General features: G+C 43.3%; 1 protein-coding gene and 1 long non-coding RNA gene across 5 annotated transcripts in view; one reads left to right on the top strand and one right to left on the bottom strand.

Moving 5' to 3' along the window:
* Positions 1-21,294, top strand: part of jag1b (jagged canonical Notch ligand 1b) — a 205,092-nt gene that overhangs the window by 170,378 nt on the left and 13,420 nt on the right. For 3 of the 4 annotated variants that reach the window (XM_044372955.1, XM_044372954.1, XM_044372956.1), the window contains 4 exons: positions 15,360-15,411; positions 17,979-18,236; positions 18,755-18,815; positions 21,103-21,233. In XM_044372955.1, the coding sequence (XP_044228890.1) occupies positions 15,360-15,411; positions 17,979-18,236; positions 18,755-18,815; positions 21,103-21,233 (502 nt within the window). Of the gene's footprint in view, positions 1-6,627; positions 7,156-7,473; positions 7,780-15,359; positions 15,412-17,978; positions 18,237-18,754; positions 18,816-21,102; positions 21,234-21,294 lie in introns of those variants that run through there. The other variant, XM_044372953.1, reaches the window with a different exon arrangement.
* Positions 7,091-7,772, bottom strand: LOC122997052. Its single transcript, XR_006407137.1, has 3 exons — positions 7,710-7,772; positions 7,307-7,355; positions 7,091-7,180 (listed from the first exon to the last, which is right to left on the bottom strand). It is a non-coding gene; the product is annotated as an uncharacterized LOC122997052 (long non-coding RNA).

The raw sequence follows: 21,294 nt of genomic DNA, 5'->3' as shown, positions 1-21,294 counted from the left end.
CATGGCCAAGAAAAAAAGAGAGAGAAAGATGGCAATAAAACCCTCCTGTTGCATATTAAGCCATAGTGAAACTTAACCATACTGAGGTTTACCATTGATCGTGTGTCACTGCTCTTATTGTACAGACTGAAGAAGCATGACTGTTTTTTTTTTTTTTGTCTTCACAAACTGTCTGAAAAATATCTAATTTGTCTACAGATCAGATGGTAATAACATATAAAGTTTAGGTCTGTCAGCTCAAGTCAAAAAAAATTAACAGTCAGATGTTGGTATTGCAGCTTCCAAACTTGGCTGGGGGAGCACATTATTCAGTTGCAAGTTTGTTTAATAGCCTTCTTCAGTCTGCAAACAGTTTAAAATAAATTTCCTTACTGGCCTGTTTATCGTGTCTAGCTGTCAGAAGTATATTAAAAGCAGATTATTATTGTATGAATAGTTTTATCAATACATTGACTATGGTCACTGTATCCTGTGTAAGTGTTTAAGTGAGACTGTAAACAGCTTATTTAGTGTACAGACATCTTCTCATCTAACTAAAAAAGCACGTATTTTCCAAAATGGCAAACTATTTCTTTAAAGTTACGATGATACAAAGTAAACTGAGGATCCAACACATACAGCTACAGTCAAGTCTGCTCTACCGTTACACTTGTACACAGTGATTTACATCATGAGTCAGACTTTTTAATCTAGCAGCCTGATCAGAATGGGAAAGAAAGTAGGCTCATTAGTTTAACATTAACAGGTTGACGTGCTCCAATGGAGTGGACCCGTCCAGTGTTCAGCTTTGGCGTGTTTCTTGTAAGTGAGTTGTTCCCACATATTTCCATGTTCTTTGTGACCGCTCCACTTCTCCTGCAGCGCAGTCACACACACACACGCACACACACATCAATAAACAAACTGAATATTGTCCTTCCCTTGTTAGTTGACACTGTATAATCTAATTGTCAGTATATTGACTCACTAAATGTTGGCATTGGGTCTGAGCCCAGCACTAAATATGACAAAAAATGAGTTTATTGTCATATAAAATTAACAAAGCCCACTTGGACAGATATTTTAATTTATTACTGTGAGGAAAAGTGTAAAGTAAACACTCTGACAGGCATCCTCTATTAAAATTAAAATCTCTGATTTTTAATTTTTTTTTTTACTTCCTAACACCACCCAGTCATTTTTAATGTCATATCATGGACTCACATCCAGTTTCCTAAAATAACATTGCGGCTTTCAATCTGCAAACTTACAAAAACAACATCAGTTCATACTGGCTCACTCAAGAGTGAGAAGATTGAACATGAAAACATATTTCAGCTCGCAAATGCCTGTTCTATCTCAAGACCCATTCCTAGTGTGTGATCACACTTTTTGTACGTGTGTGTGTGTGTGTGTGTGTGTGTGTGTGTGTGTGTGTGTGTGTGTGTGGTGTGTGTGTGTGTGTGTGTGTGTGTGTGTGTGTGTGTGGGAGAGCCGGTGGATTTTGTTTACTTTAGAGGAAAGTGAAATGCCGGTGTCGCCTGTATTAAAACTGACAGGCCCATTTGGAAGCAATCATCAAATGTGTCATGGAAAAACCGCTACGTCATGGTGCAAGGGACGTCAAGATGTTGCCAGCATCAATATTTTCCTCCAAGGCTGGCAATGGCTGTCGTTTTGACTGGGCTTATGTACTTGTGTCAAGTTCCTCTCGACAAGTCTATATGTCATTATTTTGAGAGTTTACAATAAGAAGAATAACTGTGTGTCTCTAGTTCCCCTCTCTCTCTTTGACGCACACGATCCATAGTGAACTGTGATCGGCAAACATGGACAAAAGAGAGGAAGGGTTTTATCAGTGTCACCTCCTCCAGATAGGAAGTTCAGGTAATTAGCCGCACTCACCTCAAGCGAGGCCCAATATCCTGTTTGAAGAGAGCACTGTTCTGACTCACTGATCCTCAAGCCAACACACACAGGCCCTCCTAACTCTGGGAGACCACCTTGGATGGTGTGACAAGCATAGGATCTAATCTCCCTGCCTGAATAGTTTGCATCCTCCCACCTGAGACATTGTCACATTGATCAATGATTTAAGCCATAAAGATTCCTCTGCATTCCAGCTTATTCTACAACCAGCTTTTACACCGCAGGGACAAATCCAATCACTCACTTGACTCTTCACAGTGAAACAACTGTGCCATAACATAGTACGCACAAACAAATCGCTTAATCACATGATCACAAGGGTCAGCACAGCAGTATGAGACCTGGTATTGTTAGCCAGGTGGAAATGCTACGATGGTGAGTAGTAGGCTACTAGCCTAAGCAGGGATAATCTGATTTGTTTCACTGACTGCGGCCCTCTGGCCTCCCCTCCCCTCCCAGGATCAAACACCTCCCTGACCATTAAGGATGTGCGAGGACACACACAGACTGATGGTCCATTCACAGGTTCTTAACCTGACACGTGTGCTCACGCAGTGCTGATCCAGTCGTCTCTCTTATGAAGCATTGTATGCTGACGTGCATGCTCAAAAAGTAACCATCTGAGGCCTTGTAGTTTCTAAGTATCACTGACATAAACACCAACCTTTTGAGAAGAAAAAAAAATAAAGGAAAGACAAGAGTAAACACGACATAAATGAGTCACCCGCAGCATCACCACAGCAATTAAGAGCAGTTTGTACCAATGAAAATCAAAACCTCTGCTCTCAACCTAACCCTCTATAATGCAATTTTTTCTAAACCTCCACATAGCAGCTGGACTCCCTGTGCACCAACCGCATGAAGGTACTTAAAGACTCAGACGTCAAAATACCATCACCTCACAGAATAGCCTTTTTGGATAAACATTGAAAATAACAAAGCAGCCACCTTTAACGGTGGAAAATAATATTTATCTGAGCGTCGATTGCTGATACCATCTGTAACACGTTCTGTAAAAGCAGCTCCCATAAACACACCATGTAAACACTGCAGTACTTTTAAATGGGCTGAACACTAAACTACAGAGAGACCCTCTCTTTTTCGCTCAGATGTGCTGCTTCAACCCGCACATCTTTAACTCACACACAGATAAACTAACATCACTAAGTAAATTCACTATTTAACTACATGTTTTATGCTTGCATGTCTCGGGTTTTCCCACTATGATTCTTTGAATTCAATTATAGATAAGTGGGTTTGGCCGTTGACTGTTTTAGCAGCTAGATGAGTGTTGTGCAATCTCTACAAAACCTGAATAGAACTAAAATGATTAATTGATTAGCTTAGAAAATCCATTGGGAACTATTTTGATAATCCCATAAATTTTTCAAGCAAAATTATCAAATATTCTGTGGTTCCAGCTGCAATATGAGTATTTGCTGATTTCTTTGTGTTAAGTGATATTTTATTTCACATCTTTGTGTTTTGGACTGTTGGTCGGACAAAACAAGCAATTTGAAGAAGTCACCTTTAGGTTTTTGGACACAAAAACATTTTCCACCATTTTCTGACATATAATAGACCAAAGGATTGATTGAAGAAAAAAAAAAACAGCCCTAAACCAGAAGTTATCATGTTTGTATTATTTCATTCACTTTTCTGATAGAGAGTGACAATCCATGTAAGGAAAGAGTTTGCACTGAAACGGCTTGGTGAGATTTGTCAGGCATTACCAAGAAGTAGAAGACTATTAAACCTTTTTTTTTTAAACTTGCGTCACCTTGTCTTCATTATAAACAGTCTCTACTGGAGGCAGAGAGATGTAGGAGAAAAAACAAGCTGCTCCAGCTGACCTATCACAGTTCTTATGACCTAAATGTAGTATCACGCTAGCTCATGATGTTAAGGTACATTTTTGAGGAGGTGTGGCGTTCCCTCCGGCAGAGCTGATGTGCTCGTCACTTCAGCTACGCCCTGATGAATAAGAGTAAATTTGCGTATACTGTGCAACATTGCTGTGTCACTTTTGGCCATACGAGAATTCGAGGGGAAATTATTCTGATCTTTGTCTTTTAGAGCTGGACAATAATGACATTAAAATAAATAGGATAAAATTTAGCAGAGAGGCCTGTTAGCTCTAAATCTTTTTAGGAGAGAGTGCACTGCAGATTTTGGTAAAGGTAGGGGGGAAGGGAATGCTCACTAAGCACCTAATCCACCACATTCTTGTTAGGGGTCCGAGGCTGAATTCAGGCAGGCTTCAATGCCATGCACTGCGACAGGAGGGTTTGCAAAAGGCTGAGGTAATTGGATTGGAATACGGCATTGAGTGTCAGACAACAAAAGATATCCATCTCTCTCATGGCCGTTCAGCTCTTTTGTTGCTGGCTGGAATTTATTTGGTCATTCACTCTACTCTTCCAAGCTCAGCAAGGACAGAGGAACAGGAGCAGGCCACCGGGTCTGGCTCAGTCTGGTGGTCTCCTATGCGGGCCAGTGGAGTCACAGCGCCTGTGCAGCCTGTGTGAGGATGTGTGAACCACGGATCCCCCAAAGCCCAGGGGTCATTTGTGTGATCATTACCATAATCACATTAAGGCTGCAGGAGATTAGCACCATGGCCTCAGAGGAGAAACCCTGTCTGTGCTCCATGACGACTACAGACCATGCTTAGGGAACAGCGAATGTGCTGCCTAGATACCTATTAGCTGTGTGATAGATGAGCAATGTCATTAAAGTGGAAGAGATGGATAAAGCAAGGAAGCATCCTTCCTTCTTTATCCTAGATAACAGATGATCATACTTATCAGATAAGTATATTTTTATAGGACGTCTTTCTCAGGAACACCTGTGTGTGAGCACATTTTGGACATCTTGTAAATGTGTGACATGAAAACAACATGACACATTTTGATCCTGAAACTAATTCCTATCTGACATTTCCCCCCCTTAGAAGAACACACAATCAAAATCATTTGTTCTCTCATTGACCAACAGAGTTATACTCATGTTCTTTTTTTTATAGTTCAGTACCACCACCACTCTCCCGCACCCCTGTCATCATCCCAACACAAGCATCACCTCTGGGCAGGTCACGGGTGCACGACAGACATCCCCCTCCCAAAACCCTCTACATTTTCTAGACTCAATTTAGCTTTTGCCTTCAAGGAGAAAAAAAAGCTCCCTAGGGTTAAAAAATTCTCCAATTAACCCTAATTACTCAGAGAGAGCATTTCAATGAGGCCTGTAACCTGAGATGTCTATCAGTCTGGTGACTGAGGCAGGCGGGGAGGAAGCCGTACCTTTCATCTTGAAGTTCAACCACAGGAAATGTGACATTTGAATATTGACAGCAGTGATGCAAGATGGTGGAAAAGACACTTAAATTATAAATCCATATTACACCAATACTACGCCTACTACTTAATAATAAAGACGGTATTTCAAGACACTTGGTGCCCTCCCTACAGAAGCTACTGTCCACATCTGTGTGTCACTGAGGCATCTAAACTGAAGATAAGGTGTTTGCTTTGCTGCTTCAGTGATAACAGTGAACTCGACCTTGTCTACTCGTAGGATTTCTTTCTAAAATAGTGAGAAAATTCCAGATCTTTCTGCTTATCAGGTCCAAACACATACAGGTGAGACATATGACAGCCTCATAAACGGTTGTAAAGTGTGATGGTGAAACATTGTATAGTTACTGATTGATACGCTCCTCTCTCTGCATCGCCACAGTTCCCAACTGTGTTTCCTTGATTGTGACCCATTGAGTGACCTGTGTAATTGGTCCACACAAATCACTAACCACAGAGGCAGAGGGGGGTTCCCATCCTCTCATATGAATGTGTGTATTGGTGTGTGTATATGTGTAGTCTTAGTCACTGATCCACTTCACAGATTACCTTCTTCTAGAGATACACCTGGCGGCAATTGCCCTTCGACACCAGAGCGGGCAGAAAAGGAGAAAAGGATACGGGGGCAATAATGTCTTTCAGCAATCTGTCAACCTTTTCCTCTCTTGCAACTTTGGTTTAAGTTTAACTGACAGTTGAAGCTATAAATCTGACTAATATCTAGCTTTATGTTTGGGTCATAAACTAGAGGTTGATTGTTGGAAACAACCAGAGATTATAAGTCATTTCAAGTGGGTGACATTCCACAGCACGGGCATAAAACCTGCAGATCTGCCACTCTGGGGCACTGTTGTGTGCCGTCCTGATACCATCATGTTGTAAGCAATCAGATTCTGAAAATACTCAAATAAAAAAACAAGAAGAAAATGTGAAGATATGGAACATTTTTTCGTCTATGGAATCTAATGCTCTTTCTCCAAGGCTTCCATTGATTGAGGAAAGCGCCCTTACATACCATGCATTTATCGAAATGCCCTTGACTCAGCTACTGGCCTTGATGCAAGCTCATTTTGCAATCCGGATGATTTAGTGTGTTACCTAATGGTGCAAATGTAGAGGAGAGTAAAACCAGCTAAACTCTGCCTACCCACCTTTTAAGCGGACATAAATCTTCATGAGGTAAAATAATAGTATAAATTGCGGCGAGTATAGTATGCAACTAATGCAGGATGCAGGAAGATAAGGCCTCTTAAAGGAGCAGAGGGGTATGAATTGATGCTTGTCTGAAACTGTAATTCATTTATGTTTAGGTTTGCGGTTGTGATGAGTTATGATTATCAATATGGCTGCAGGTCACAGTTTATTTCCACTTTTATTTTCCACCACATCACTGCCAGAGAGTCCTCAGAAGCAGTCTTGAGTACATGATTATCCTCATGATGTGAAAGGGGCGGGCTCTTTGTGCGCTCTGCTCATGAATATGGAGGCATCGGGCTCCAGAGACACTCCCTCCCTGTTGAACTTGTGCAGCCAGCTCCACTTCGGACCAGCAGTCAGTCAGTCAGTCAGTCAGCAGTGGGCTCGACTGCCGCATGGCTACTGTGTAAACTTTCTTCAACAACAAAGTGGAAACTGTCTGATAACGAAGACGAGCAGACGCCTGGGCAGGGACATACGAGGAAAGAGGTCTTCTGCGAATCGGGAATCCTGAGCTCTGCTGATCAGAAAGTGTTGTTTCCCCCCACTCGTGCATGTTTAAACCAGAGGATAGCTCTGGTGCCGTGTGTCGGCCAGACGACTAGTAACAAACGAGTGGCAACAGCAGTCCGGAGGCATGATTTTGAGACGGGGCTCAGTCGTTGCTGCCTTTTTGCTCTGCTTTCTCGCGAAGGTATGTGGACTACTTCAGGGGGAAACTGTGGAAGAAAAAAAAGGGGGTCACTCAGTTCAGCTGTGTAGATGTGATTGCATGTGTGTCGCCTTTTTAAAAAAAAAAAAAAAAAAAAAAAAAAATTGAGCACGGCTATGCTAACATTACATACCCTCATGCAGACAGACAGTCCCGCTGCAAGAATAACACATGTAGGGAAACTTAAAAAAAAAGCAAAGTTTAGTTAGTGTTGCATTTCTCGCGCAGTTATTCCAACTTTTTTTCTTTATATAATGAGGATAAAGTTTTCCATTGCATTCACTGTTCTGTCTTCAACAGGTGTCAGAGGGATCGGGACAATTCGAGTTGCAAATCTTATCGATGCACAATGTGAACGGAGAGTTGCTGAACGGCATGTGTTGCGACGGCACACGGAACACGGCGGATAGAAAATGCACACGGGACGAGTGCGATGCGTTTTTTAAAGTTTGCCTGAAGGAATACCAGTCGAGAGTTTCTGCTGCAGGGCCCTGCAGCTTCGGAATGGGATCTACGCCTGTCCTCGGAGGGAATACCTTTTCTTTCAAGAGCTCTGTCAGGAATGACAAATCCAGGATAGTTTTGCCCTTCAGTTTTGCCTGGCCGGTGAGTTGGAGACTTAAAAAAAAAAAAAAAAAAACTTCTGTGCTTCCCGCCGCGCTTCTTCAAACGAAAATAAAGGGGGGGGAGAAAATGTGTGTTTGCAGGGCAATTCTGTGCAATTACTGTCCGTCAGTCATTCACCCTCCTCCTAAAAAGTTGGATAGAAAGCACAACACAGGCTGAATTTCTCTTTTGGTAATTAGCTCTCTGTGAATTATCCTTTTGAGGAGGTCTCCTCATTATCTGCGCCAATTAACCAGGTGCAGGTATTTTTCTCCCATCAGGGTTAGAGTTTTAAAACTAGTTTGCATGACAGGTAATCATAAACACCTCAATTCTCAGAATTTGGCTCAAGGGCACACCCATACCGTGGGAAGTGAAGAAAAGTAGGTAAACTATGACCTACTGATCAGTTAAACCTGCAGATAGTCATCAACATGAACAAACATCAAAGATTTCAAGAGCAATGTTGATCTTTACTTTATTCCTTTCACCATCTAGCATAATTTACATTGGTTAGTAGTTGGGTTTTTTTTCTACAACGCCTTCTCAGATGTTCCTCATAAATATTTTCCCCAGCCTGGTTGAATTCTACAAATAAAAGCCTCAGAACTACAGATTTCCCCTCCCCTGCCTCTCTGGCAGCTGGTCCTGTTGCTCAGTACAGTGAAAACCCACTTTCTGGTTTCCTCAAGTGTCAGCTCTTCTTCATAGAGTAAATAAATGGGCCTGACAGGCCTGTGGGAGTGTTGTAGGTCTGTGTGAGAGATGATTTGCCATGCTGGAGCACATTTCGATGTAGTGAAAAAAAAAAAAAAAAAAACAAGGTCTCCGCACAGACTGACTGGCCCCACAGCTTGGCCCGCAAACTCCTCCACTGTGCCTGATGGGTGAAAGGCACTGTCCTGTTGGTATGTGTGTGTCCAATTACACTGAGGCTATTTTTATCTCAATCTTGATGGAAGTTTGTAATTTCAAGCATTGTGCGGCTCCACACAAGCAGAAGAAGTGAAAGAATCGGAAGATCATACGTTGATTCCCTTTCATGTCGTACATTTTTTAAGTGCTTTTCACCTAGTGGTTACCTGCAGGGCAGGATAGATAATTTAGGTTTGTGTTTTCTATGATCTGATAGCCAGTTAAACAATGTTCCCAGCAGGGTAGCATGCTATTTGATATGCTCTGTATTTTTTATGTGCTCTCCACTTAGAAACTGGTGTATCACCTTTTTTTTCTTTTTTTTTTTTTTTGCTTTTAAAGACAAAGGTTTCTGTTTATGCTCACGCTATAGCAACACTAAGTTGGCATGGACGCTCAGTGCCAGATTAGTTTCATCTTACTGGTTGAAAACATTCCTTTTTGAAAACAGCACTTGTTGACATTGAAATGAAACCTGGTACCATTTCAAGTTTCAGGACTCTCTTTGCTCTGCTCATATTGCTTTTTAGAGAACAGAGGCCTACATGTCGTACATTTGTTTCCCTAAACACCTAATGGAGGATGTTCTTGTTATGTTCACAGCATGTTGTCTGTGAATTGTGTAGAAAATGGATTTTGATGGTTTTGCAGCGTTGCCGGTTTTGTTGTTTTTAATTTCTGTGCAGTTAATGATTCAGTTAAGCGATCTCAGGTTTCGATAAATGTATTATAACACAACTCTGCTGTAGAAAAGAGGAGTTCTGAGCTCACCGGCTGAGATTTGGGAAAGCACAGAGCCGCTCGTTAGATTCTCTCATCCTTCACTTCAAGTGCTTTACTTCAGTGCACATTAACAATCGTCAGGTTAGGTATGATATCACTCTTTGTCCTTTTCATCAGTTGATTGGCTGCTGTGGACAGATGGCAGTGTGGTGCAATTGGGTTGTTGGGTACTCTGAGTTCATGAAGCTTTTTTTTTTTCTCTCTCTCTCTCCCCCCCCCCTTCATCCTCTCTTGTGAGCTGCATGAAGTTGGCCTCTTGTCCAGGCCAAGGGCTTTGTTTAAGTCACGCTCGGTTGGACCACAGGCATTTCATCGCTTTAACCTTGCCACCCACAGTAACTGCTGCACTTAATGAGGCTACACACATGTGCTTAGATCAGGTAGGGCGAGAGCCTGGCGTCCAGCTGAATGCCGTCGGCTGGACATCTTTAACATGAAGCGCATCTGTGCTTTAGAGCCCTGTATGGATTCACCGTTTGCTTCACGCTTTTATTCCAAGTGTGGCCCCAGCTACCCGGGCCCTCACAGTGTATCAAGCAGGGACAATAGTGTGCCCTCAGTGACTACAGTGAGGATTACAGAGAATAATAGAGGCAGTGCAGCTGTAATGCCAGTGCAGGGCAAGCAACAGGAAGCAGTTGTGGTAGACTCAGCAGTGATGAAGTTGGCTCTCAGGCAAACTGTGACCTTGCCTCTGTGGCCATTTCAGCACATTGACCCATGTTACACCTAAGCCCTGTAGATACAATAGAAGAGAAGACCTTTTTTAATTGGATTGGTTCTGATGGTTAGATTGGGCTTGTTCCAAGCAACTCCTTCAAGCTATCCTTCTTGAACAATCTCTCGCCTTTCATCTCAAGTCCTAATTGGTCTGGCGCCTTAATTACGCTCAGATTTGATGTAATTACGCCTGTATAGTATAATTCTTTCACTAAACTCAATGCCTCTCAAGATTATGACATGCTGATCGCTATGATTGATTTGTTGACAAATCAGAGAGGTCTGAAAACCGGAATCAGGAGAGTCGTAGAACAACAGTCAGCTCAGCCTTGAGGGTAAGCGCTGCCGGCAGCTGTGAGAGTAATGACATGTTTGCTTTATACAGTCTGCTCTGATGTGGCAGTTAAGTGCAAATTACTCAAGTAAAAGAGTGAAAAGAAATGTGTTTGTTCTTTTTTTTTTTTTCCTCTTCTCTCTCTCTCCACCTGACCCCGTTCTCTGTTTAACGAGGACTTTTTTTTTTTTTAAGCATACTTGCGGTGTTGTGTCAGTACGTCGTTACATAATCTTATCAGAGTCGCTTCAAGCTGTATGGAATCATGACATGCATCGACAACAACATGTAATTGGGATCACCTGTTGCCCCTGTTTTTGTTTCTGCAAATACTTAGTGACCCATCCAAAAGACAGATGACTGGCTGCTTGTTTAGTTAAACGGTTGATATGACTTTCATTCCCAGTCCCAGCTTCATGTTTTGATCTTGTTTAACTTGCCAGAGATCCAAAATCTGTTTGCTGTGTCTTTGTTTTAGTTGGCAGGTTGGAGGTCCTGTCGTATCCCAGCTGACGTACCTTTTCAGGATATTTAATAAGCTGTTGATTGTACAACAGTCTTTCCCCAACTCTTGTTTTGATTAAAAAAAAAAAAAAAAAACCTCATGGCAAACAATGCATTCCTTCCTCCCAGTTCATCAGTGCAGTCTTTTGGCTTTGAAGGTGATAAGTGGAGGTGTGTTTCCATGACTGAGCGTCGAGTTTAATGGCAAACAGGGTGTGTTGCTTAGCAGTCCCAATCATTGGTTAGATCTCAGGTTGATACTCTTGAAGTGATTGACTCAGGAAAACTGATACAGAAGGTCAACATCTCTTTGACTAGGCTGTTTACATTTCCTCTGTGCCGAGTGTAGGCCGAGACCAGCCTCATCTGTTGTGCCTTGCCTTTATTTAGACCTTTGGCTGTTGCTTTTGTGAGACATACCTTTTTTATTTTGTTAGATTACCTTGGAATGGTACATTAGATGGCTCCATTTTCAGTCATGGGCAGGATGTAAGCCTTGTCTCGGTGTGTGTGTGTGTGTGTGAGCGCGTGTGTGTTTGGAAAATTCCCCTAGTGAGAGGATTCAGTAGTGTTCTTTGGCAAGTCAGTGTGATCCGAACTGGAATGATCTTTATCACTTATGTTGCTTGTCTGTTGGACAGTGTCTGCTTGGCCAGGAAAGATAAGAAGACATATGGCCACACTTATTGCACTTGGACGTGTGTGTGTGTGTGTGTGTGTGTGTGTCTGTGTCTGTGTCTGTGTGTGCGTGTGTGTGTGTGTGTGTGTGTGTGTGTGTGTGTGTGTGAGAGAGAGTGCTCTGTAGTTCAAAGAGAAGTTGTGAGTCAGCTGGGAGCCTGGGAAAAGTGAACCTGGCAGTGGCAGACGGTTCCAAGCTGATAACCGCCGAGGAGTTATGGAGTGTTAGTGAATGAGGAGTCAGGCGGTATCTCACTTTTCTGGAAGCAGTTATTTGCTCTGGAGCTAAACATTTCAATAATGGTGAGGCTGCTTGTTAGATCAAGGCGCTAGGGGTGTGCCATATCGTATCGTTCACAATAATATTGGTATAATTTTTAATATGATGAAAAAAAATTCATATTGTGATGATGGCAGCGTCCCGACTTGTTGACGTAATGATGTCGTACCCTTATGTAGAGCAACAACAAGCATGGCTGAAAGCCAAAGTAACACTGCTACCGGCTCCATGGTGGAGGAGTTAGACCCAGGAAGGGGGTTGAAGTTGTTTGGTTATAAAAGATCAGATGTACAACAAACCACGGTAATATGTAAGAAATGCAACAACAAAAGGGGGCAATACAACAAGCAGAAGCACCCAGTTGACTATGAGGAGAGCCAAAAATCCCGCCAGGAGTATTTTGTCATATCATCAAGAATATCATTATTGCAGAAATACCCTGACACATCGTGATATTATTTTAGGGTCGCGTCACCCACCCCTTCAAAGTGCTACAACACTGTTGTTGGATGACACAAATCCTCTTGGATCTTCAGCTGTAGTTTAGTAGATGTGACCTCAGTGATACTGCAACATTATGAGTGAGTCAAAACATTAAGACCAGTAGATGAATAGTGAGTTTTACCAACACTGATCCCATTTTTATGGTGGATTAATCAGCGGTGATAATGATCACAATGCTGCAATAACTCCCGTGTTGAGGCAAGTCAAAATCACACAAGATATGGGTGTGTTGCCATGTTGTAGATCTGCCAATTATCCATAAAACCTAAGACTTCTTAACAACAGGCCACCTCAAAGGGGATAATGATTTTTGGACACAATGAGAGGTTTCGGCATGCGGCAGGTGAACCGAGCTCGGGGATGTTTTCGGTTGGCAGGGATTCATTGTTGCTCCTAATGTAACCGCCTGTAAAATAATAATGGGCCTCCAAAGCCAGGGTGACTTTAACTGTAGTAAATACAACTTCTCATGCAAGGTTTTTCCCCCTACTTCCAGTTTCTCGTATACCTACGTCAATTTCATTTTGCAATCATGACTAATATGAATATTTTAGGAGACGGATGATATTCTCAGGATACGCCTGTCTAGTGACGGTGCAGTTCCCCTTTTAGCATGAATCATCACATGTACTGCATTGTCACATTCGTGGGATTTATCATGGATAATAATAGCCCTAACTTTATTTATATAGCCCCTTTCATACAAAAAAAAAAAATGCAGCTCAAAGTGCTTGACTCTCCCAAACCATATTAACCCCAATGCAAACTATTTTAAAAGTCCGTGTGGATAGAGAAGACGAGTGAGAGGTCTATCGGAATGATGTATTCATGTGCAGTTGTACAGACTGGAAAATTACTCCTCTAATGGGGAAATGAATGCAAAAGCTCTTCTCAAGTGTAGGATAAGTGTGAACACATGAGGTGAAAGCAATAACATGATACCGCTTAACGCTTGAAGAGGAGCCAGAGGACTCTTGTTAGTGTTAATATAGCTAGCTGTAGGTTTGGTAGTAGTATTGGATGATTAGGTATCACATTACCACTGAGTCACTTTACTCGAGTTCTGTGTCAAGTGATTGCAACCATTTGTGAGTCAGTATATACTGTACGGCCTGTGTCGCTGATGAGCACAGCATTGCAAATAATCGCTGCTCTGATTACAGTGAAAATCTGGCGCAGGATGAGACAAATGTGTCCCTGGGAAGATGGAAAGTTGAATGTCTGTCTGACAAAACAAGGTAAAGCCATGAAAAAAAACCAAAAAAAAAAAAAAACCCTCAGGAGTGAGTCATACCCTATTCTTTTTGTGGAACGACAACAGGGGTTTTCCTTCAAGCAGGTTTGTTTACCATGAAGTCATCGCAGCAAAAAAAAAAAAGGGCCACACTGGCGATGTAGAATTTCTGAAATGCCTCCGAGCAGCGCCGTTAGGGGTAAGCGTGTGTGTGAATATAACAAGTAGGTGTTTCTAGTGGATGCTCGAGCACTGTAAGTGGATTACACTTTCTCACAACCGCATACTTTCTCTCTGACTCCGTTGTGCACGCTTGCAGGCACATTGTTCGTTCCCCCATGACTGTGGCACAGGGCAGTGTGAATGTGTAAGCTGATATTGGTGTGAGCGCTACCGACCCCGAATCAGACAAAGCGTTTCGGGAGTGCTGAAATCAAGACAGGCCCTCCAGAGTGTAGCAGTCTTTCAGTCTCTCTCTCTCGCTCTCTCTCTCTCTCTCTACCCCCGCTGTCTCTCCTTTCCTGCAATTTTTTTTCCCCCCCTGTCTCACCATCCGTCACTTACACTTCTTTTTTTTTTTTTTTTTTTTTTTTTTTGTCCCTGCATTTTTTTCTCCCTGTCTTGAATTTGCCTAAAAAGCAGTCAAATCTGGATCATTCACAGCATTCATAGCACTCTGTTAGAGGTCTATAAATTAGCATGAAATTGAAAATCCCATATACATTGCAAAACAGGACTGACTGTGTGCTTTCTCAGAACTTTGGAACTCATCCACTGACTTCTCTCGCCACATTTTATAAACATGTGGAGAACTGTGTTTTGGGAAAAAACGGTTTCTAAAGTGAGCAAGGTTACCGTGGCTGAGATGAAGACATATTTTTGGCATTGCAGGGTGAAGTATCCTTTTCTGCGTGCTTTTTTTTTTTTTTTTTTTTTTTCCTCTGACTTATTCTAATCATTACTCACGAGTCTGTCCTGCGCAGCCCAGCTCGATGCTGGGTTTGTTTTCGGTGCATCAGACACCCTCCTGCTGGGTGGGTGTCCAGCTAGACCAGACCACTTGCCCGTTTGTCTGTCATCCTAATCGTTGCAACGCAGAGATCTCCACCACTGCAAGCTTATCCTCTCTTAATCAGATCAACGAGACTGTTGTTACATGTCTCAGTAGTAGTAATAGTAGTAGATCTCATCCTAAGTCAACCAGAGGGAGATGAAGCTACGTAGTTTGCTTGGCAAAGTTCCTGAAGTCATGAGAAACCTGAAGAAGTCATGGATGTGATTTATTTTTTTCTCCCTAAGGCTTCAAATACAGAAACCAATACATGAAAATATAATGAAAGGAAAATAAACTGGCAAATGTTGTTTATGCTTTTGTTAATTTTAATGTCAAACTTGACTACTGGTATGGTTTTTTTTACCTAATGATTACAAGTGAATAGGTGTATGTATAAAAACATAGAAAAATAGTTTGCATGGCTACTAACAGACGGACAACAAGGCTGTGTGTGTGGCTGCATGGCCAGTAGGTTTATGGTAATGTTATGATTTTTTTTTTTTATGATACAGTTAATGCTTGATGATCCTGATCTTGGCTAACGCTCGTCATATCTCTGTCTTGTCTTCCTCAGAGATCCTACACTTTGATAGTGGAAGCCTTGGACTTCAACAATGAAACCGGTGGTGAGTATTTGTTCTCGTCTGGTATCTCCATCTTGCCTCCCCCTCTCTCTCTTTTTGCCTCTTCCTCCTCCTCCTCCTCCCTCACGGCAGCGTCTGGGAGGAGTAGTGTTGAAGGTCAGAAAAGGAAGTTTATTCTTCCTGAACCCCCTGCCCTCTTTCCACATGGTCCACTGGGTGTGCGTGTGTGTCTCAAAGAAGAAAGTGTGTTGACAGGTGCCTGTAAGGAGGGAGAGCAGGGCACGGGAGCGAGGGGGGGAAAAGAAGAAGAAGAAGAAGAAGAAGCGGGGATAGGGCAGACAGGGGGGCTTCAGACAGACAGACAGACAGACAGACAGAGAGAGAGAGAGGGATGTGTGGTGAGGTAGAGAGGGGGGCCACGCTGCCCCCCTATGAAAATGTTTTCATTTGGCCGATGACTGATGGCAGGTGCTGCCAGCCAGGGTCGGGGTCACACTGTCTCACTGTCACTGAGGCGTGAAACACAGAGTTCATCCGGCCGCTCAGCTCCGCCGCTGCGACCAGCCGGCAGTCACAACACGGGGGGGCTGAGGCCTCTGATATGTGCTGTGGTACTGTAGTTTAAAGTTACCTCTGGCAAAGGTGCACTACAGACTCAGAGCTCAAGCCTTTTTAGTGTACAACTTAAAAACCGTGGGGTGTACTTCTCATGAATGTGGCGAGGACACTGTGGTAGCAAGCTGAATATAAATTCTGGTTGCCAGGTTCGGTTTCTGTCATTAACTATCCTGGCATTTCAGCTGATTGGTGGTCAGATCGGGGACGGCATGGTGATTCCAGCCGAGGGCGGGCCTTATCCCATGCTTGTTTATGCAGGTCTGTCCGAGGTCAACAAGGTTTCGGTCTTTTCTGCTGTATTTGCCGCTCCCCAGAGAGCTATTAGGGCATCGGTGTGAAAAGCCCCCTGAATGTACACACTCAATGCTGGTTAAGCCCCTCTGAGCTTCACCAGGCTAGCTCGCAGCTCTGTTAGCTTCATGTGCTGTGACTAGCCAAACTGATATGTTTTAAATGCCAACTAATTCCTATTCAAAATAAAAGGATTCATTTTAGTTTGACGCATCTAGGATTATGTGCAATATTTTTTTCTTGTTTCAAATTCCTACTTTAGAGGATTTTATACAGATTTTCTATCAAGTATGTGAAAAAACAAACCTCTTTTCCCCTTAAAAGTTTGGATTTTCTGTATATGAAATTAATTTCATGCTTGAGTATGGCCTTTATATGCTCTATAAAGCTCATCTGATTTATGTTTAACTCCAAGCCAGGCAGCAGGTAGTGAGGATGTGCTACTCCTGACACTGCAGGCCAGCGGTCGGTAGAGAAATGCCACACAGCTGAGCTCTGGATTCCAGACTGCTGCGAAATGTTACCGGGCACTGTGATTTCAGTACCCACCCCACCCCCCCCCCCCCCCCCACCCCCACCCCCCCCACCCCCCACCCCCCCCCCCCCCCTATACACACCACAGCACAGTAAATAAATGACAGCGGGCCATCCCCCTACTCAGTGGCATTGCATCATACTACACAGAGGAGCGATTCACCCAGCGGTCAGCCACCTCTGCTCGTGTGAGCGCAGTAAATAACAACTGTGACACATTTTTCATTCTCTCCCTGGTGGAAGATTTAGATATCAAGTAGCGAGGGCTACTTATGTGAGCGAGTGGAGTGCAAGTTTGTATGCATGTGTACAGTGTCGTGTCTGGAGATTCAGGCTGAGCATGTTTGCTCAATTCGAGTGTGTTTGCTCTGTGTGTGAAGCTCATTACAGCCTTGGCTCCCAGGTTAGTCCTTGCCTGTTTGACAGAGCCGTGACCCCATCTTGTTTGACATGAAAAAAAAAAAAAAAGTGTGTTCCTCTAGGTCTATCTCTGATAACAACATAAAGCGTGCCTCTCCATCTGAAGAGTAGATAGATACTTGTAAGTGTGTGTGAAAAAGAGTTGGATCAAGACCTCTCTGACTGCTGTTTACAAGAATGTATGTGAGAAAGGCAGCCTGGAAAAAGTGCTGATGGCACACTGGCAGGCTTCGCAACAGTGACTGTGGCATTGGTGTCCTAACGCTGTAATTTATGGCGGCTGCGGTTCTGTCTTCGCCTGAGCAGATGCAGAGGGCAGCATCTGAGAGCAGTCATATCCTCAAGCTGTAAACCTGAGAATCAGAAACCAACTGGGGAGAGTTGGAGAGGGAGCGTGAGAAAAAAAGCAGTTAAGAGTGCTCATTAAAGGCAGCCTTTTCCTTTTTTCTACATTTCCTCCTTGTATTTTCCTCCTCCCCAGCACACATAGTTGCTTTAATTACATATAATCTGCTATCTAAGAGATCTTCTGCAATTTGTGTCAGGATTTTCAGGCCTTTTTTTTTTTTTTTTTTTTTTTTTTTTCCATGGTTCCCACTGTATGATGACGGTAAACATCGCAACTCAACGTTGTGCGCTGCATTCCATTATCCTCTCCCTGGCTCAAACATTTAATGAACACTGACTGAAATTCAATTTTGAACAAGAATCTCGCAGTCAGTCTTAATGGTGTTGAACTTGTTCAGGTGCAGACGGGAGGTTGATAGAGAAAGCCTCTCACTCCGGCATGATCAACCCCAGCCCGCATTGGCAGAAGCTGACTCACAACGGCCCCGTAGCCCAGTTCGAATACCAGATCAGAGTCAGCTGTGATGAGCACTACTACGGCTTCGGCTGCAACAAGTTTTGTCGGCCCAGGGATGAGTTCTTCGGGCATTACACGTGCGACTACAACGGAAACAAGACCTGTCTGGAAGGCTGGTCCGGACCTGACTGCAACACAGGTAAGCTGAAATGGCAGTCTGGACTAATGGGTTACATCAGCGTAAAATGGAAAGACTGCTCAAGGCAGAAGCCCGAGACAGTCCGGTTAGTATTTAGACTATGAATGACTCCTCTAAAACTAGCAGCCAGACTGTAATCTGTGATTCATGCTGATACACTGTCTGCTGCATTGTTGGCGTTGAATGGGGGACTTTGTTTCTGAACTCTTACTCTGTTTTCCCCTTTCCCTCTTCACTTCAAATGAGCTTTTCATTGCCTCCATGACCAGGAATAAACTTTAACCCCCCGGAAATCAGAATGCGTAGTAGTCCATTTGTGAATCATATCTTATGATGTAGTGCAAGCCTTGGTTGTTTGTCGACAGCAGTGTTTATTCTCACAGGCTGAAATGCCATAGCAGGTTGTAATTATATAATTTGCTGCTATAATTAAAATGTGCAAAAAAAAAAAAAAAAATTGAGCTAAGTTTGAATCTAGTATCCAGGCAGTTAAATGTTTTTTCTTCTTCCTCTTCCAGCTATATGCCGACAAGGCTGCAGCACTGAACACGGATCATGTAAGGAGCCAGGTGGATGCAAGTAAGTGACCGAGGCTGCTCCGTATGATTTATTATCAATGATTTGACTACATTTTTACTATGTGAAATGTCAAACATGGTTTGTTCAAGTGCCTGTACTTATTATGGAGGCCCGTGCCAGAAGCCTGTGGTGTGGATCATTCAGATATGTAGGGATTTTGTTCAAGCACCAGTTCTGTCATGGCATGGATTTTTCTTGTACGTGCTTCGTTTTTCGGCCAAGAGACTATCTGTACCAGGGCTTTAGCAAAGATACAGACTGAGCTGCTTGTAAATCTCTCGTGGAGCTTTTGACCGGAGCTGCCAGTCTGAGGAAACTGCCAAGACTCCATGTTGGAAACGTAGCCTATGTGTTTCCCTCTAATGAGGCAAAGTGTTATCAGTCAAATCGTGTGTAACATTCGGATGAGCTTTAAAGTGTATTGTTTGTGTAGCTAATGGCTTCCTAATGCTGTTTATGCACACAGCTAGAGGAAAAGCCAGGCGCAGATGGATATCAGAGCTAGGGCATTGTGTGCAGTAACGGTTGTATCTCATCCTCATCCTGGAGGAGGCCCTGCACTGCCTGACTCTTCCCAGAGCTCAGGCATTGGTTGCTTTCTTAGTTGTCTGATTTGGCCATAAATCAAGCACAAGGACGATCAGGTTTGTTCATTTTCTGCAGGAGCTTTGTTGTTTTTCCCATGCTTTTGACATCATCAGGTTTCTTGTAAGTGCTTGTGTGGCCACTGGCAGAACAAGAGGTTGAATTGCTTTAGTCTCCACACAGGTGTGGCTATATATAAAGCTCTGGGTTTAACTTTGTTTATATGCTCTCTGCCAACAAACTCTCTAAGCAAGCTCTACTACTGTTGTAGAGAGTAAGTAGTTTCCCATCGTTGGGCTGTTGAGTGTTATACAACAGCAGTACATAGCAACACTGGCTGCAGGCTAGGGCAGCCTCCTTGTCACTAACTTTATGTCAGCACAGTCACAGCTAATGACGCTCCGTGGGATTTTCTTTTAGGCTGGAATTTTTAATGATAGCCTCAGTCAGCTTTCATTGTTACTAATAGAGTAATAACAGTGCACCTGTGGGACAGTAGAGCCACAGTAGAGAACCGGTTTGAAAAGCATTAACTGCAAAGCCACAACATACCGATTCTTAAAAGAGGTCTGTGTTCATGTTGAGGGTTAAAATCTTAATGTGCATCAGCAGTGCTGCACAATGTAATGTCACATTCCCCAGTAATTTGGCTGTGTAATAACTGTAAATAATTTGGGATCCTGCTGAGGAATCCTGCTCCGCTTCTCATGGAGAGGATTAGCACACTTTTAAGAATAGCCTCTTTAATCATAGACTGAGGTTTACTTAACCACCGCGTTTATTTTTACAGTCCGTCCGTTTCTCGGGGCTAATCAGCGCGCCGCTCCCCCAGAGGGACACTCTGTTTCCTGTCGCTAGACTCCACAGCAGCAACTGTATCGCCACTTCGCCACCTTTTAAAGAGCGGACTTATCAGTCAGGCTGAATTGCGGTCTTAATTATGGAGCCCAGGAGGAAAAAGGCAGCATTATCAGTGTAATTATGGACATGGACATTTCAGTGGTCAACAAGCTGAATTCCCCTCCTTGGTCCTGGGGCACAAGCCTGACTCCTGACTCATGGGAACCAGGATGAGCAGCACTGTAACAGCAGAGAGGAGGGCTGAACACTCCTCTCTGCAAGGATGTCGCTACTGCCAAGCCACAGGCACAGTGTTGTTAAAGAGAGCGTCTGGCCGCATGCTAATGTTAGCCATGCTAAAGGTCCCATTGGAACTGTAATTTAGTGTTTTTGGGGGTTTTTCTCTGTTTGGTAAAATGCTAAATACTCCTCTTTTTCCCTGTCCCCAAGTACTGTTTAAAAGCTGTTGCATAAACACTCTGCTACTTAAGATTAATTTGTGGTCTTTTAAGACGCAGCCCAGTTGTGAGGGTGGGAATACTCCCTCTTTGTTTGTTTCATTTGTGCAGCTCCGTGCTGTATATGCTAATGTGTAGTTCATTAAGTTCAGATTATCGCTGTATTGCTTGTGAAGGAATTCGGGATAAACAAAAGATTAAGATATTAACATTTTCAGATACCGCAGGGATTATCTGACCGTGCTGTGATTATTTTTTTGAATTTTCCTGAATGTCCTGCATGTGTCGCTGTGGTGTGTGAATGTGTGTGTGTGTGTGTGTGTGTGTGTGTGTTCGTGTGGGCTGATTTTTATTTTATGTCCCTCTTCTCAGGCTGATTGCATGGCTCTGTGTGTGTCTTGCAGGTGTCTGTATGGCTGGCAGGGTCAGTACTGTGACAAGTGCATCCCCCACCCTGGCTGTGTACATGGCACCTGTGTAGAGCCCTGGCAGTGCCTGTGCGACACCAACTGGGGCGGCCATCTTTGCGATAAAGGTTAATTACCTCCTCTTATTTCAGTTGCAGTCGCTGCAGGAGCGGCCCGTGTTGTGTCAAA

Source organism: Thunnus albacares, chromosome 14 (assembly GCF_914725855.1).
Source record: "Thunnus albacares chromosome 14, fThuAlb1.1, whole genome shotgun sequence".
Lineage (NCBI taxonomy): Eukaryota > Metazoa > Chordata > Actinopteri > Scombriformes > Scombridae > Thunnus > Thunnus albacares.
The sequence above is the reverse complement of the archived record's forward strand: the minus strand, read 5'-3'. Positions and strand labels throughout refer to the sequence as shown.